Here is a 17,074-nt window from a genome sequence, read left to right on the forward strand (position 1 = left end):
TGGGAATGCTAAATTAAATTTTTCTTCCTTCAAAAAATATCCATATAACAATGCACATAATTTTTACTAAATTTCCGAGTGTCTAAGCACACCTAACTACCCACCCGTCGTCATTGTAAATACCATTAAAAAGTAAATATCTATATAAAAGTTTTATGTTGCATTTTTTGCTTTTTAAGACATATTTATTTATTTATTATTATTTTAAGTTACTGAAGGTATCTTAAAAAAAAAAAGATCAGTTTTACATCCTTCTACTTCCCGAACTTATCATGCTACAGAGGGTGGTGGCCCTCTTTCGCATGTTAGGGAGTCAAAGATGGTTCTTGGCTAGGCTAGACACCAACAATGAGAAAATTACAAGAAAAATCTTGTTGGCACCTTGGGGATTGAAACCTGGACCCCGTGTGCCGAAACACACATTTCTACTCATTAGGTCAGGTCAACCACTATCTTAAATATGTCTTAAGCACAAAAAAAAATAACTAGAAACTGAAAAAGAACCTACAAAAATATTCTTAAACCGGAATTATTTTAATATTTAGATCTTGGACTGGAATAGGTATTTTTATTTTCAAAAAAACAAAACGAGAATCCAACAGGAACCTTTTAAAAATTGTAATTACAAAATAATAATGAATACTTTAAAACATTGATACCACAAAAATAACCAAGAACATACTAATTGAAAATTTACCTAGTACAACCTTAAATAATGGAGGTTATAAAGGGGGAGCGATTCACTCATCACCCCTTGAACTGTGTCTTTTTTTAAATAGTATAGGAAGTATTTAGAGCGCTTATAGGATTATTATAATAAAAACTTGCATTACATTAAATAAAAAAAACAGCACAGTTGAGACACACAGAATGGTTGGTACAGGTGTACATGATGGAAGCGTTTTTATGATAATAATGTTAACCACTGTCATAAAAACTCTTCGATTGAATCTTTAAATTCCTGTTTATGATTGTCGATTTATACTAGCTTTAGGAATTTATTTGGAATAGGTTGAAGGAAGCTTTGGAACATTCATAATTCACTAACTATTTTTTTATAAACTAATATCTCCATGTAGAAAATTTGTGGAATTTTTTTTTTTTTTATATTATAGTTTATTAAGCCTTAATTTAGTAAGCTTAAAGAATATAGAAGTTCAAAAATTTAAATAAAAAAAAAAAAAATGATATGCCTAAGTAGTTTCGTTTAAACTCTTCTTACACTCAATTTTTTTATTATTGAATTATGGATAGTATATTTAAAAAAATTGTATTGTTCTTGTATATTAAGGAACGCATTTTGACATGTTGAATCACGACCACAATACATATTTTTTTCAGTTATGAGTAAAACACAAAAATTGTAACTTTTAGGCGACAATTTTTTACGTAATACTACGATATTATGTAAACATTTTTCACCCTTTAAAATGAGTTATAAATTTGCCATCAATGGCAAAGGGTAACAATTGCCTTCCCCCAAATGAGGACTTGAGTATGTTGTGTTATAATTTCATATAAATTTGACTTTTAAATAAAAAATAATTCCAATTTTAAAATGCAGAAAGTATTCTAATTTCTCTCAGTTATATGCACATTCAGTTTAAATCTATTCATGGCCACAATTGGACACTTTGCTTTAAAATAATTGCAAAATTAGTGAAAAAAAAAATTTAATTTTAGAAATTTTGTATGGGAGAAGTCCAGATAACTTTTATAACGTAGAGTAGTGAGATTCACTCCATTACCCCTGGTACTATAATTTTATGAACATGGGGGTCAAGATCACATGACCCCCCAACTACCTGTAAATACACCATTGAAACCTCAGGGTTTTACACTGCGAATTATGTAATAAATGGTGCACCACTGATCGATTTTCCACAAAAAAATGTATATATTTTAAAATTTAGGTAAATTTGAATGATTATATATATGTAATGTATACATATAGGATTTAAACACTTTGGTAGCCCCTAAATTAAAATTGAATCGTCGTTAATTTTTGTTTTCTTTATAACACTAATTTAAAATAATTTTGTTAATTATTTAATTTTATCTTAGAGAAAATTATATAAACCAGAGTATACTTAGATCACGAAAACTTTCAAAAATATGCATCCTAAGTTGTAATTTAGTTGAAAGTTTCTAAAATTTATCATTTATTTGTAGCCATAGAATGAGATTGAAAAAAAAATTAAAAGGATAAATCTATTTTCACTTTTACTTAATTTATCTTACCCTCTATAAAAATATTTTTATTCTAAATTAAAAGTAGTTTTTTTTAATTTATGGAGAGTTTACACTCCAAATTTAACCGCAGAATCTCTATGTGTATATTACATTAATTTTATGAATGAAAAATTTTTTTTAAGAAAATAAAGCAAGACTATTTAAATATCTTGAATAAGCGTTTTAACAAAGATATATAAGAGAGTAGTTTTCTTTAACGAAAACATTATCGTGATAAAGATAAAACTCAAGGGAGCACAATTAAAAAATGGTCTGTAAGAATACATAGAAATATCCTATTCGTGATAGACTGATGAAAACTTATATGTTTGTAGCTTCAATATACTCGTTATTACATTCACGTGGTTTTGGGTTATCAATTTCTTATCAGTGAACAAAATTTGAATGTTTTAATATTGTATTTAAACATTCAATTAGAAAATTAAAGTTATTTGAATTAAAAATGTTGTGAAGATTAAATAATTAAGATCAGTAGTAATGTCTTTATATTTTCGCCCTTTTACTAGATTTAGTATTTTACGAATTTCTCATTGTAGAATTATAAATGAACAAGTTGCATATGCTCGATATTTTAAGAAAAGTCTTGTTTCTGTAGTACATCCCAGAGTAAGTTAGTTTTAATCGATATTAATATTATAATATTAATGTTATTTATTAGACTAGGTACTTTCATAATGATAGCGACCAAGTAATTGAATTAAATTACTCTGATGTTGAGCCAGTTCAAATACCAATCCAAAATGAATTAAATGATTTAAGAATTGAATCAAAACTTCCAGATGACTCGGTACATATAATGTATATTTATTTTTTATACACATTTTTTTTACAATTAATCAATAAGATATGACTGGAAAAATTTTTTTTACTAAAATGTATGCAAATATTGTTGTACTAGCAAGTGGTTATCAAATGTAAACGTAAAAAATTGAATCATGAAAGAAATCAGAAATATGACCAATTTAAAGAAATTCCATTAGCATCTAAAGGGTGGAAAGATAAAAAATCCAAAGATGACCATTTCACTATTCAAATTTACAGTGATGTAATATTTAAATGATTTATTATTTTATTTTGCCTAATTATACATAATTATTTTATGCATTTAGAATTACTTGCCCAATTCCAGAAAACCTGAATATGATTTCAATAGCACAGGTTTAAGTCCACAAATTATTGACATATTACATAAACATAAAATTTCTGTCCCATCACAAATACAAGTATTAATTTGATTATTATAACTTTCATATTATATAGTTTTAAGTGGTTTTATGGAATTGCAGACTCTTGGTATTCCTGAAATAATCAAAGGAAAAAATACCTTACTTGCTGCTGAAACAGGTTGTGGAAAAACGTTTGCATATTTAGCACCAATAATCCAATCTATTATAGCATACAAAGAAAGAACATCATTTAAGGATAAATTTAATTGTCCTTTGGCTTTAGTTATTGTACCAGGGAGGGAACTAGCTGATCAAATTGGAGTATGTATTATATTAAAATATAATTGAAATTTTATCTTTAAAATTAAAAAAAATAATAATAACTTTTTAATTTTAAAATTCCATAAATCCATTTCGTTATTTAAAAAAATTTAAAAATAAATATTAATAAATTTAGTGATATTTAGTAAAAATTATTTGTTATATATTAGGAGTTTGCTAATTGGTTTGCTGAAGATATACCATTAAAAATAAAAGTGATAACTGGAGGTCATACTAAAAGGCTTATCGTAAATCCAACTTTTGAAGAAACTGATCTGATTATTGCTACTATTGGAGCACTTAGCAAGTTGACTACAACTGGTACCTTAAATCATAAATGATTAAGTTTTTTTAACTGAATTTTAAAATCTGTATTAATGAGTTTTTAATTTATTATCATATTAATTGATCTAATTGTCTTTAAATTTAATAATAATTGTCTATTATAAATTAGTTCTTTTTTTTTTTTTAAGGAATATATTCAATGCGTTATGTTCGTCATATAGTACTTGATGAAGCAGATACACTAATGGATGATAGTTTCAATGAATTAATGACACATTTTTTAAAACGGTTTCATGTATGATGCTATTATCATAGTATACATTTGTGAATAATAATATGATAATTTTATTTATTTCAAGCTGAATTGAACATTTCTTTTATAGATCATTTAGAATGATTTACTACTTTTAAACTAAAAGAAAATTTAACTTATTTTAATGAAGGTTCAGATTTATTTATTAGCTATTTGAACATTTGATCTAAAACATATTGAAACATATTAAACATATTAAACAATTTAATTTGGTTAGGTTTAGGTTTAAATTACTATTAAATAATCATAAAACCTAAGATTAAATTTTATACACATTCAAGTATAATTGTTATAGTTTAAAGGTAGAGATGATCACAATACAGATTTAACTCAAATGATTCTGGTCAGTGCTACAATGCCAACTAGTCTTGCTGATATTTTAGGAGAAATAATTGATGTAATTATACTTATTATTAATTTAGTTTAAGTATATTTGAACTAAAATAATGTTTGAATTATTTATTTAAGGTTGATAATATAAGTAAAGTAAAGACTGATAAACTACATGCCATTTTACCACATATTCAACAAAAGTTTATAAAAACAAATCGAAGTGAAAAACCTTCTCATTTATTATTACTGACCAAAAAATTAAATAAAAGCAATACACCAACTATTGTATTTTGGTAATCAACTGTTTAAATAATTAATGTATGATTAGTATTTTATTATGTATAATTATTGACTAAATAATATGTATTTTTTAAATACATTTTATACCTTATACATTATTATATTCTTTGTTATATTGATTTTATTAATACAAATTTTAATGTATTAGTAACAGATCAAATACTTGTGATTGGGCAACAATGTTTTTAAATGAAAATGGAATTAGTTCTGTAAATTTACATGGTGATATGTTATATAAAATTAGAATTGGTAAATTTAAACAGTATCAAAATGGTGAAGTGAATGTCTTAGTTTGTACCGACATAGGATCTAGAGGGCTTAATACAATAAGAGTTAGTAATTAAAAAAAAAAATAATAATAATTATAGTTATTATTTTATGAATTTTAGACTAAACATGTTATTAACTATGAATTTCCATTATACATTGCTGATTATATTCATCGATGTGGTCGTACTGGTCGCATGAATACAGGTTTTGATGGAAAAGTAACAAATTTTATAAGTGGAGAAAATGAAGTTGATTTAGTTCAAAAAATTGAGGTAGTACTAATTTGATTTTTATTAAAATCATATTAAATATTTAACTGATTTATGAAGTATCACACATTCTTGTGTTAGTTATATATTTTTAAATGAAATTTGTGTAATCATTTGGTTTGATATAATTAAATATATGATGTTTAATTTTTTTTTTTTTTTGAGATATAAGAATCAGAAAAATTAATTTAACTTTGTCAAAATGCCAGATATATAATTATTTAAATAATTATTGGAATAAAGTTCCAAGTTATTGGAATAAAGAAATTCTAAATAATTTTTATTAGAAAGTATCCAATTTGAACTTTTTGTATAAAAATTAATTAAAACTTTACAAGAAATATTCAGGTCAAAATAAAAATGTCAATAATTAAAAATTTTTTTTTAGATAAGGTCATATTTATAATTATTTTTAAACTATAATATAGTTTTAGTATAAAATAATTACTATAATATATTTTCAAAGTATAATGCCCAAAAAAAATTTCACATCACTGGTGTAGTATAAAGTATATTATTTTAATTTATCTATTAGTTTAGGGCCTTAACTCGGAGACCTCCCCCTAAATATTGTTAAAATGCATAAATTGTTTATAAATTTCAAATTCTAATAATATATTTTACAACTTGTATTACAGCTAGCCGCACGTACTATGAAGTTATTACCAAATGTTAATGGTAATATAACAAAAATAAGAAGATTTCAAATATTAAAAAATCTAGAAAATACAGCAAAACTTGTATAGTATAATAAAGTTTTTAATTTCTTAGAATACTGATAATGATGATCATAAGTGCTTATAATTTAAAAATAAGTATTTGTTGAAAATTAAAAAATTAATACTATATGATTATATTTTTTATTTGAAATACACAGAAAATTATATTCTTATTGAAAATTTACTATCATAACCAAAAAATAATGTATTAAAAATATACATTATAAGGAAAATAATAATATAATAAAAATATTTAATTTAACTTTCATTATATAATAAATAGAGAATAAACTTATGAATTTAATATTACAAAATAATTATCTTTTAAATTAATACAGAAGAAATAATATAGTGAATCTCATTAGTTACAAACTAGAAGTAAAATAAAATTAGATACATAAAATAATTCGTTTTTAAACAGCCTTTTATTTAAAAATAATACATCGTATTAACGATTCCATGCTCTACTTTCAGTATAAATTAATACTGGGTTTTCACTTTTATACTTTTGTAAAAATTTTATATTTTGAATATCATGTGATGCAAAAGCTATGTCATCTTTTGTAAGTGAATATGTGAGTCTGAAAAAATCTATCATTGAGGTACCTACATGTTGAAATCTGTACTTCGTATGAACCCAAATTTTAGAAATACCATATTTAACTGGGTGTTGTAATTCACTCAATGTTCCATTAGTATTTAACTGTTTGCTGAATTGTGCAGGTTCAACTTCTAAATAACCAATGACTTTAGTATCTGATGGCATCAACACAGAAATAAATACTGTACGCTGAAACCATCGTACCCCAGATTCTGATATACCAAGTTCAAGGGAGGCATACCTTCTTATTCCAGCTATATTTTTATCATGATAACTATTATCAAATCTTAAAATTGTATAGGACAATCCAGCTGGTCTTTTAATCTGTTTAATACCATCTGGTAACATTTGTTTTGAAAAAACAAGAGATGTGGCATTAGCATGAAGTTCATCATGCAATTTTTGACTCCATTTAAGAGGCACCCTAACTTCAGTTAAACCGCACTGACATAGTTTTTTTTTTTTTGGCTTGAGACTAGCTAAAAATGATGGTAATTTTATTTCATGTTCCGATTCCAATTCAGCATTATTAGAATAGAATCTCTGATTATTGGAATATTGATTGTTTAGTAAAACCGAATCTTCATTATATTCTTGAACTACTGAATCTTCGGTGTCGTTAATATCCCTTTTTCTTTTTGCGTGGTACTGAGCCACGACTGGTGTTCTTATGTGAAATATAACATCATTAGATATATTTATAAACGAGTCACTGCTGTCGGATTTGAGATTCAATTCATCAGATGTCTGAAAATTTAGCAATTCTGATGACGAACTATGACAATTTTCTGAAGTAAATAAAATTTTCTCCGTTGTCTGAAATTTCTTAGAAATTGTTTTTTTATTATTTCTGCTAATTGATTTATTCCGCTTGTCTCCACCTATACTCTCTATATCTTTTATTTCTTTATTGTTTGTTAATTGATTTATATTCATATGGTCGACTGTCCAAATTTTCGCGTTAATCAATTTTTTGTTTCTTTTTTTCTTCCTTTTAAGAACTTGCATAATAGAAATAATTAAAACCTCTAACTCATCGTTGATTCCTCTTAGAAAGCTTTCATTTACCATGGAGTCGCTTTTTTTCCCCAAAGCAATACTTAATTCTGCTTTTGTATCTTCTAAAAACAATCTAACATGTTGACGGAATAATTTATAAGTATTTACATGCTCCTTCAAAATATTATCATCTTCGTAAGACGAACTATCCAAATAATCTTCGTTCGACATATTGCTAGATTTGTCTGAATCCTTGGTTAAAAAATTAATAGTTTTATCAATATTTTTTGTTATGTATCAATTAAATTAAAGAAATATTAGTATATCCCGAAATACTGGAGTATTCGAAGTACAGACTTTTGTAGTTCATTTTTTCAAATATATTTCAGTTAAACAACGTAATATTATTCAACCAGAAAAAATAATTTTTAACCTTCATATAGAGACAGTAGCATTTCTTCAAGATACGTGACACCAGGCCCGCTGATGTTACTATTTTAAGTGATTTGTGGTTTATGTTAAAAAAAAACGCAGTGATTTTAATAATTTTCGAAGATAAAAATTTTTGTTTTATTGCCCGTTACTTTTTAAAAATGTAAATTTTCCAAAAAAATCCACAACCAAGTCTTTTAACAAAATTGCATTGATTTAATTCTATTTAATTAGGATTTAAAGCAGTTATAGTAATAATTAAAAGCTTAATATGCAAGTTTATACAATCGGAAATCTTCAACAGTCCATATACAATAATATTGTTATCACAAATAATTTCTAAATATTTAGATTAATGATTGCTATTAAAGAATTTTTGTCTACATTTAATTGCCAAATAGGAGAAAATATAAGTGGTCATCATCGTGTTGAACGCATTCATTTCACACTCCTCGTCCAAAAAAATAATAATAAGTCTGTATGGAAAAACCCGATTTTGAGGAATGGTTCAAATAAATAAGTACACTTATTGTAAAATACTTTGTCTTTTTTTTCTTCAAAATCTATGGTAAGTGCACAGGTGTAATAACAAGCAAATATGAGTTTTACACCCATACCAAAAATGATTATATAGCAAAGATATAATTTTTTTCATTTGGAAAGAGTAGTAAAAATTTTTCTTACGTTTATTCTCCCCAGGACGAAATACTAATTATGCCAATGTGTAAGTGTTAACAAAGTTAATAATTATAGATATTGATTTTCAATCACGGGCATGTTAATCGAAATAATTAACTCAAGTTAATTATGAACAATGTTGATAAATTAATAGTTAAGAGTTATCAAATTATAAATTTAACTAGCTAAGTTAAAATTTTTTTTTAACTTAATTAAAAAAGGTTTATTTCATTAAAATTAATTTTTCAACTAAAATTTTTTTTTAATCATTTTTTATTAGTCGGTAATGAAAGTTAAGAATCTAATTTCTACTGGATAGGAAGAAAATATTAATGATAACAAAATTTTTTTTATTCATTTGTACATATTGGTGTTGGTAGCACTGTTTTATCTCTAAAACCATTTATTAAAAAAAACAGTTAAAAATTACATACATTTTTAGAAAAATTCAGAAAATTATATTTATTTTAACATAATTTAATTATAATATTTGAGAAGGGGAAAAATTCGATTTTTTTTTAATTAAACCACAAACACAGCCTATAAAGACATAGTTTTTTTATGAAATATTGAATTTAGTTTAACTAATTAACTGAAAAAAGCTAAGTTATTTCAATGGAAAATTAAACTAGTTAAGTTAAAAAGTTTATTAGAAAAATAATAATGCCCATCATTGTTGATTTTTTTCTCAAATATTTTAGAATAGCAAAATCCTGGGGAATTTTAATTAAAAATTTTCCCAATAACTCAACCCAACCCAACAATTATTAGTTATACTATATAACATAATTTTAATAACTAAATAAGTACTGTTAAAATAAACTGATCTATTTTTTATCCTTTTATATACTTAGTGATAACAGTTAAATAAAAAAAAGTACATGTTTCTTAATATAAAATTAAAAATATCAATTTCTTTTAATTTAAATAAAAATCGACTTTTTTTATACTTATTCAATCAATTTAATTTTTATAGAATAAATATTTGATAAAATTACAATTCATTGTAAATTAACTATAAAATAATTTTTATTATTGATTGAATTTAGTTTACAACTTTTACATACCTTAATATTTCTCTATTAAAATAAGAATTGATAATATGTGATGATCAATTAACAAGGCATAATCATTTTCTCAAAATGATACGAAACCCAATAAACGTTTGATGAACTTTATTTTAAGGCACATTTGTTATAATAATTCATACTCGACTATAAAATGTTAAATAATTGGGTAATATACGATGTTATTTTACATAATAGGAAGTAATTTCTGAAGTATATCATTTACTGATCATCTTAAAACTGATAGTTTTGATTACAATTAGATACCAAAGTCCAGTTTTTCTCGAATTAGCTTTCAACATAATTTTATTTACTGCATTAATCGAATAAACGCTGACAGTTGTAATAAGTCGTTTATACTAACCTACTGAGGAATCGTGAATCTGCTGGCGGGTCTATACAAAAAAATTTACAGTATTAACACTATAATTTTACAAGTGGGCTAGATTTATAAAATTAAAGTCATTTAACGGCCTTCTAAATACATTTCTGATAATGAGAATATGTATTATATTAATATAATTGATTATTTTACTTTGAGTGAATTTGATGTTATTGACAATGATTTTAATTATCAATTATTAAAAGGGTTTAACAAAATAAAATCATGTGTATTCCTCCCGGGTTCATTACCCACTCCGTTTATTAAAATATTTGAGATTTAATAAGTATTTGTACTAAAATTCTTGTTAACCCATCAAAATATTTTGTACCAAGTACTAAAAAAATAGCTATTTCAAAATTAAATCTTTTTTTGTTTTGTAAAAAAAAAAAAAATATGCTTATAAATATTTGAAGAAGTTGTAAGATTTATTGGCTTAATAATCTGAGAGACTCTATATTTAGTTGCACATTAAATTTCAAGTTAAATACTAAAAATCCATCAGAAAGGTTTATGATGTATTATTTAGCAACACAAAACAGATGGAACGTAATAAATTTATTATTTACCAAAAATAATATGAATAAAAAACCAATTTTGTGCAACTTATAAATTTGTTCTCTTAACATTACACACATACAATTACATTTATAATATATTACATGAATGACAATAATTTTAATTAACGTATAACATTTGTATGGTGGTTTGGTTTAAAAATGATATTACATTAGTCACACAACTTAATTCATGGCCATATTACAAAAAAATAAATCAAAATGTATATTTGTTTAAAAAATTGTACTCAAAGCTCTCATAAAAATTATTTTTAGAATATAATTACAGCTTGAATACATGATTTCTATCAAACATGCCCAAAATAAATTCCCTTATAGCCCATTACAACAATTTCTACAACTCACTATGATGTTAAGTTAAGGGTAAATAGTTAATGTAAACAATATTTAATCAAAAATTTCAAAAAACAATTAGAAGAAAATAAATTATTATAATTTATAAATTTTAAGGATAAAAATATATCCTGTACACAGGGGATGCTGTAAAATTATTATTTAGAACAAATTTTCAACAATATATACACAAAAAACATAACACTTTCAACAATAAAGATAAAAAAAAAAAAAGAGAGAAAACATCAATAATTTATTATATAAATGACTACATACAGAAAAAAAAATTAATGTTGAAAAAATTGATAAATACTGAACGATCATACACGAATGACAATGTGTTATAAATTTCTATAAGTATTTGACCAACGTTCAAAAAATTCACTAGTTCAAAACATTGTATAATTATTATTATAATTTATTTACAAAAAATAGCCTATTGTCAAAAAAAGAAAAAAGAATAAAGTCAATTTATAATTTATAGTAAATTATCATTAATCATTAAGCAATATTTTATGGAATCACTTACAAAATTGTATTATATAAATGTTTTGTTCATGTATGACTAAAGCAAGAACTGGCACTAATAGATATTGATCCAGCTAAATCTTGATAGCTAAATTGTGGGAAGTAAGGTTGCAATTGTTCCATTTCCTCTGCAATACTATTGAGGTGATTTGACGACAGGTCTGGTGGTGTTAGTTCAACTGATTCTCCAGTAAATTCAGAATCAAAATACCGCGTATCTGTATCCGATGATACTTGAGGTTGGAATGGTGGAGGAATCTGTAAAAATTAAATTTTGTCAATTAATAGTCTTAAAATGTGTTTGTTTTGATAAATTAACTTAAGCTAGTATACTATATGTCCAGAGATTAAAGAGACAAAATTTTCAAATTATAAAACTGTTTAAATGTATTGGTTTAGAATAGAGTTTACTTGAAACAAAAAAAATTTCTTTAAAAAAAATACAGACCTTTTTTTGCTCCAAATCCAACCAATTAATACTACTGAAAAACACATGAGTCATAATTTCTTGGGCATCATCAGGACCACCCCCTAATCTTTTCTTAGGATCTTTAATCAAAAGACCAGTCAATAAACTTTTAGCAGCAGCTGAAAGTCCTCGAGGGAACCGAACCTAATTTTTTTATAGAAAAATAACAATTAACATATTAAAATAAAACCAATTTATAGAAAAATCTTACAGATTCCATTAAAATTAAAGCAAATAGTTTATCATGGTCTCTATTGTAAAATGGTAATCTTCCACACATCATTTCATACATAACTACTCCAATACCCCACCAATCTACTGCTCTACCATAATCTAAATCTTCTAGAACTTCAGGAGCTAAATATTCAGGAGTACCACAAAACGTTTTAGTAGTTGATCCATAAGTAATGTCTTCTTTACATAACCCAAAGTCAGCTATTTTAATGTGACCATCTTTATCCAACAGTAAATTTTCAAGCTAAAATTTTTTTTTTTTTTTAATAAAAAATGAATAAATAAAAGAACTAATAATTACTTTTAAATCCCTGTAAATGATTCCCTGGGAATGTAAGTATCCCAGAGCTGAAATGATTTCAGCACCATAAAAACGAGTTCTATCTTCAGTAAATACACGTTCTCGTGATAGATGGAAAAATAGTTCTCCGCCATTTACATACTCCATCACAAAACATAATCGATCTGCTGTTTGAAATGAGTACTTTAAAGACTGAAATCATAAATTCAATTTTATTTAAATTAATATAACATAACAGAATACTTATTAAATTGAAAAAATAATTTACAATTAAAAAAGGATGACTAGTAGTGCGAAGAACCCTGTTTTCTGTTAATGTATGAGCAACTTCATCTTTTTGAATGATAACTTCTTTCTTAAGTATTTTAATGGCATACAAGTGACCAGTTGCTTTTTCACGGCACAAAATCACTTTACCAAATGTGCCTTTACCAAGCACTTTAAGAAATTCGAAGTTTTCAAGAGTCTGTAAACATGATACATTTGTAGTGTATTGATAAAAGATAAATGATTTATCATTATACTTACCACTTTTCGTTTACCAGTAGATTTACTAGAAGATGTTCCTTGAACGGAAAATTTGGCACTAAAATCATCAGAACTTGGTCCAGACATTGTACTAGACATACTAGTAGAATGAGAAACACCTTCCATTTCGACTTCATCTACATCACACAGACGTTCCGACACACCTTTTATAGCAGTCATCCATTCTTCTCTACAAATATCAATTTAAATACATTTAAATAAATAGATATGATATAACAAATATTAAATTGAATAAAATATAAATAAATTTCAGTGAAACATAAAACATAATGTAATTTAGTTTTTAATCCTTTTCACTTGTTAATTTTTAATCATTTGTTATATAAAAAGTGATTAAGAGATTCTATTTATTAAAACTTCTTTGAAATAATTAATATATAACTAATAACTAAATTTCAGAAAAAAATTTTTTTTTTCAAAATAAATGTAGTTATATTATTGAATTTCATTAAAAATTACAAATGTTTTAAAGTATTAAATGAATGAAAATGAATTATTTTTTCAATCACTTTTTATAAAATAAAATATAAATAAAGCATTAATTAACAGTAATTTTAAAAGAAAATTGTTTAAAATTATGATGAAAGAAAAAATAAGATAATAATGGTTAAATCAATGATTAAAATGTCTAATAGAACGATTTTTGGCTATAAATTTAATAAATTTAAATAAAAATAGATGATTAAAACAAGAATATTGGTAATAAATTTACCAAGTACAAGTTTATTTTTACACGAGAAACATTTAATATACTATTGTTTAATATAATTTATATAATTAAACTACAATAAATAAGTCATACAGTGGAATAGTTATTGGCACCCTTAAAAAGTATATATATAGATTTTAATAATATTTTCTACTACCTCAATTAAGTATACCTCACTGATTATATCGATCAAAAAGATTTTTTTTACATACTTTTCATTTGAAGAATAAGTAGGGTGATCAATATATCATAAACCACTCAATTACTCTCAAAATAATTATAATATTAAAAAAAAAAATATTGCTCTTTTTTAATTACATATATTTCTTGTTTCAGCTAATAATTATATTTTTGAATCATTCTTAACAACTTAAAAGAGTGTTAACTATATATTTTTTAATGGCAACATACATATTTAATTAGCTTATAAAGTAGAAAATAATCTAATTAAGAAAATGACTGGTCAATAACAACTTTAAAAGTTATTCTCATTATTATAACTAGGAAGAATGTCCAGGAAATAGTGATTATTATTAACCAGTAATTTTTTTAACTGGATTATTTTCTACTTTATAAGCTAGTTAAATATGTATGTTGCCATTAAAAAAAATGAAGTTGACACTCTTTTAAGTTGTAAAGAATGATTCAAAAATATAATTATTAGCTGATAAATCAAGAAATATATATTATAATTAATGAAAGCAATATTTTTTTTCAATATTATAAATTTTTAGAGAGTAATCAAGTAGTTTATAATAAATTGATCTTTCTATATAAGCTTAATACATAATTGGTTTTTTGATTTACAAACAATTAACAAAAAAGACTTTTTGGCATCTTGATATTTTCTATTTTTGAAAATAGATAAAAGATTATTGTTATTCATATCAGATGACCTATTATTATTAAATAAATTTAATATCGTTATATAGCCAAAAAAAGATGGTAAAATTTGTTATAAATATTTTAATGTTTCAATACTGTATTATCTAATTTAAAAGTAAATTTATTGACAAGATGAATCAAGATATATTATACATGGTAAAACATACAATGATACCTACCTATTGCATAAGTATTTATTTATCAACTAACCTTTCTTTTTCGGATGATACATGAAATGTTCGTTCAATTACAGTTGTCCATTGTAGACCTCTTATGGTAAAAGTGTATGGTTTAGGGCGATCAACACTCATTATCTGGCATCTTTTAACAGTAAAATTGTTAAGTGGTTCAGTCATGGGACCCTCAGGTTTATTTCTATAACCCATTAATGAACCATCGGCAAACAAAATAAAGTATCTTGATCTCCAGTTCTTAATATGTTCTCCTGGTATCAAAAAATGTATGAAATGTAAATAATGTATCAAATCAAATTAAATCTCATTTAATCTTACCTCGCTTAAATAACCATCCTTCTTTAACAATAGATGATTGACTGGATGATAGTGGTAAAGGGTTACAAATAGACTGTAAAACGTCAGCCATGATTACAATGACAACACTATATTATTTCTTTAAATCATCTAAAACATAATTATCTAAAAAAAATAAGTTGGTATTTATTAAAACATATTGTTTTTACATATAGCTATTAAAATTAATTAAGTCTCAAACACTAACATAAAAATTAATATGGCCAGACAAGCATACAGTACATTGTTTTTACTCTTTATTTTTAACAATTGATTTTTAGAATAGTATATTTTTAATACAGATAACATAAATAAAATATCTATAGAATAAGTCTTTTATGATTATGCAAATCTTTTGAATTTACCTAAAACATCTATAATACGCAGCTGCTGTAATCATATTCAAAGATTATTAACCAATTATTGAAGCCGTTGATGTTAATCGGGTGTATACTAGCCGTGTTTTTCGAAGTTATTATAATTCAACTAATTTTTTTTGTGACTAAAACCATGCAATATTTTATGAAAAATGGCAGAATAAAATTAACAATATATTAGCTAATAACACAAAAAAAATATTGGATCAGACAAATTTTCATTTCATGATATTGAGATACGTGTTTTAATGTATATCAGTAATTATTTTGATTGTACGCTGTCGAACGACGTATCTGCTGCGTAGTGGCCCCACACACAGTGCACTCACACGAACAAATTGGACACAACAATGTGGCTGATGCAACGAACACAACGTTCGCTGATTATCGAATTCACAATTACAGTAATTTATAAACACATTATTGGTGTTTACGTCGGATTTTATTTTTTCCCGGTGAATTTAACAACGAACTAATATTTTATTTTAGTTAGAACACGCATACTCGAGTTGGTATATTGATATCAACACTGCCATTTTGTTTTTTGTTTTTATTATTTTTGCTATTAACACGATTTGTTGTTGTTATTTTATCGTATTGGAGTAGAACAACAGCTATACTTTCTATATACCATAATAGACCATTGGTATATAAAACAGTGTGACACGGTTACTGATATTAAAAAATGTTATATTTGTCGACAGAATGACCACAAATTTAATTATACTGAAATTTGTGACATTTCTGTACCTTATGGCTGCACTGGTACAATAGTCTGACAAAGTACAAAAATTTTATTTATTTTTTATAATAATGGTACGATACCTGAATAAGTCGTTCAGGTAATGAATGACACCTAATATAAATTTAGCTTTAATTGAATCGGTCATTTCGAAAAGGCCATTTCTCCAAAAATGACTTAATCAGCAATTTTATTTGTTTAGACTCTATTTTCATCTGATTTATTGTTTATCTGTTTTCGATAACGGTTGATAATAACAATAATAATTATTGTTATTATCAAGAATATAAAATAATAAGTCAATATGAGTGAATTCGAAGACGAAACTGAGTCTACGATTGGTATCAAAAGAAAAAATTAACTAAAAAGAAGTAATGTTGAAGTTCATAAATAAAATTATTACAAAGAATGCACAGTATATTTTATAAGACTAATTATTTAATTTTATATG

The 17,074-nt window shown here is 24.7% G+C and overlaps 3 protein-coding genes across 6 annotated transcripts; 1 reads left to right on the forward strand and 2 right to left on the reverse strand.

Moving 5' to 3' along the window:
- The first annotated feature begins 2,624 nt into the window (after window positions 1-2,624).
- LOC126906621 (probable ATP-dependent RNA helicase DDX28) lies at window positions 2,625-6,358 on the forward strand. The gene is made up of 12 exons (XM_050687302.1): window positions 2,625-2,859; window positions 2,912-3,040; window positions 3,152-3,298; window positions 3,363-3,476; window positions 3,540-3,740; window positions 3,911-4,061; window positions 4,214-4,320; window positions 4,634-4,735; window positions 4,807-4,964; window positions 5,120-5,303; window positions 5,361-5,513; window positions 6,149-6,358. Exons 1-12 carry the CDS (start codon window positions 2,731-2,733, stop codon window positions 6,254-6,256), a joined length of 1,683 nt encoding a protein of 560 aa, XP_050543259.1. The 5' UTR covers window positions 2,625-2,730; the 3' UTR covers window positions 6,257-6,358.
- Window positions 6,359-6,528: 170 nt separating this feature from the next.
- Window positions 6,529-10,209, reverse strand: LOC126906660 (uncharacterized). 2 transcript variants are annotated; one of them, XM_050687368.1, is made up of 2 exons: window positions 10,007-10,209; window positions 6,529-8,081 (listed from the first exon to the last, which is right to left on the reverse strand). In XM_050687368.1, exon 2 carries the CDS (start codon window positions 8,058-8,060, stop codon window positions 6,678-6,680), a length of 1,383 nt encoding a protein of 460 aa, XP_050543325.1. In that variant the 5' UTR covers window positions 8,061-8,081; window positions 10,007-10,209; the 3' UTR covers window positions 6,529-6,677. The 2 variants fall into 2 exon arrangements, with proteins under 2 accessions (XP_050543325.1, XP_050543334.1); XM_050687377.1 differs by lacking the exon at window positions 10,007-10,209 and adding an exon at window positions 8,946-9,223.
- A 718-nt stretch (window positions 10,210-10,927) lies between these two features.
- Window positions 10,928-16,469, reverse strand: LOC126906629 (RAC serine/threonine-protein kinase). Of its 3 annotated transcripts, none has more exons than XM_050687321.1 (10): window positions 15,870-16,469; window positions 15,487-15,630; window positions 15,185-15,419; window positions 13,360-13,549; window positions 13,100-13,297; window positions 12,832-13,023; window positions 12,508-12,774; window positions 12,276-12,440; window positions 11,829-12,085; window positions 10,928-11,683 (listed from the first exon to the last, which is right to left on the reverse strand). In XM_050687321.1, the coding sequence occupies exons 2-9, from the start codon at window positions 15,575-15,577 to the stop codon at window positions 11,855-11,857; spliced, it is 1,569 nt and encodes a 522-aa protein (XP_050543278.1). In that variant the 5' UTR covers window positions 15,578-15,630; window positions 15,870-16,469; the 3' UTR covers window positions 10,928-11,683; window positions 11,829-11,854. The 3 variants fall into 3 exon arrangements, with proteins under 3 accessions (XP_050543278.1, XP_050543289.1, XP_050543271.1); XM_050687332.1 differs by having other exon boundaries at window positions 10,928-11,735; XM_050687314.1 differs by lacking the exon at window positions 10,928-11,683 and having other exon boundaries at window positions 11,706-12,085; window positions 15,487-15,615.
- Window positions 16,470-17,074: the final 605 nt, after the last annotated feature.

This window comes from Daktulosphaira vitifoliae, unplaced genomic scaffold (assembly GCF_025091365.1).
Source record: "Daktulosphaira vitifoliae isolate Bord-2020 unplaced genomic scaffold, ASM2509136v1 Scaffold_1, whole genome shotgun sequence".
Lineage (NCBI taxonomy): Eukaryota > Metazoa > Arthropoda > Insecta > Hemiptera > Phylloxeridae > Daktulosphaira > Daktulosphaira vitifoliae.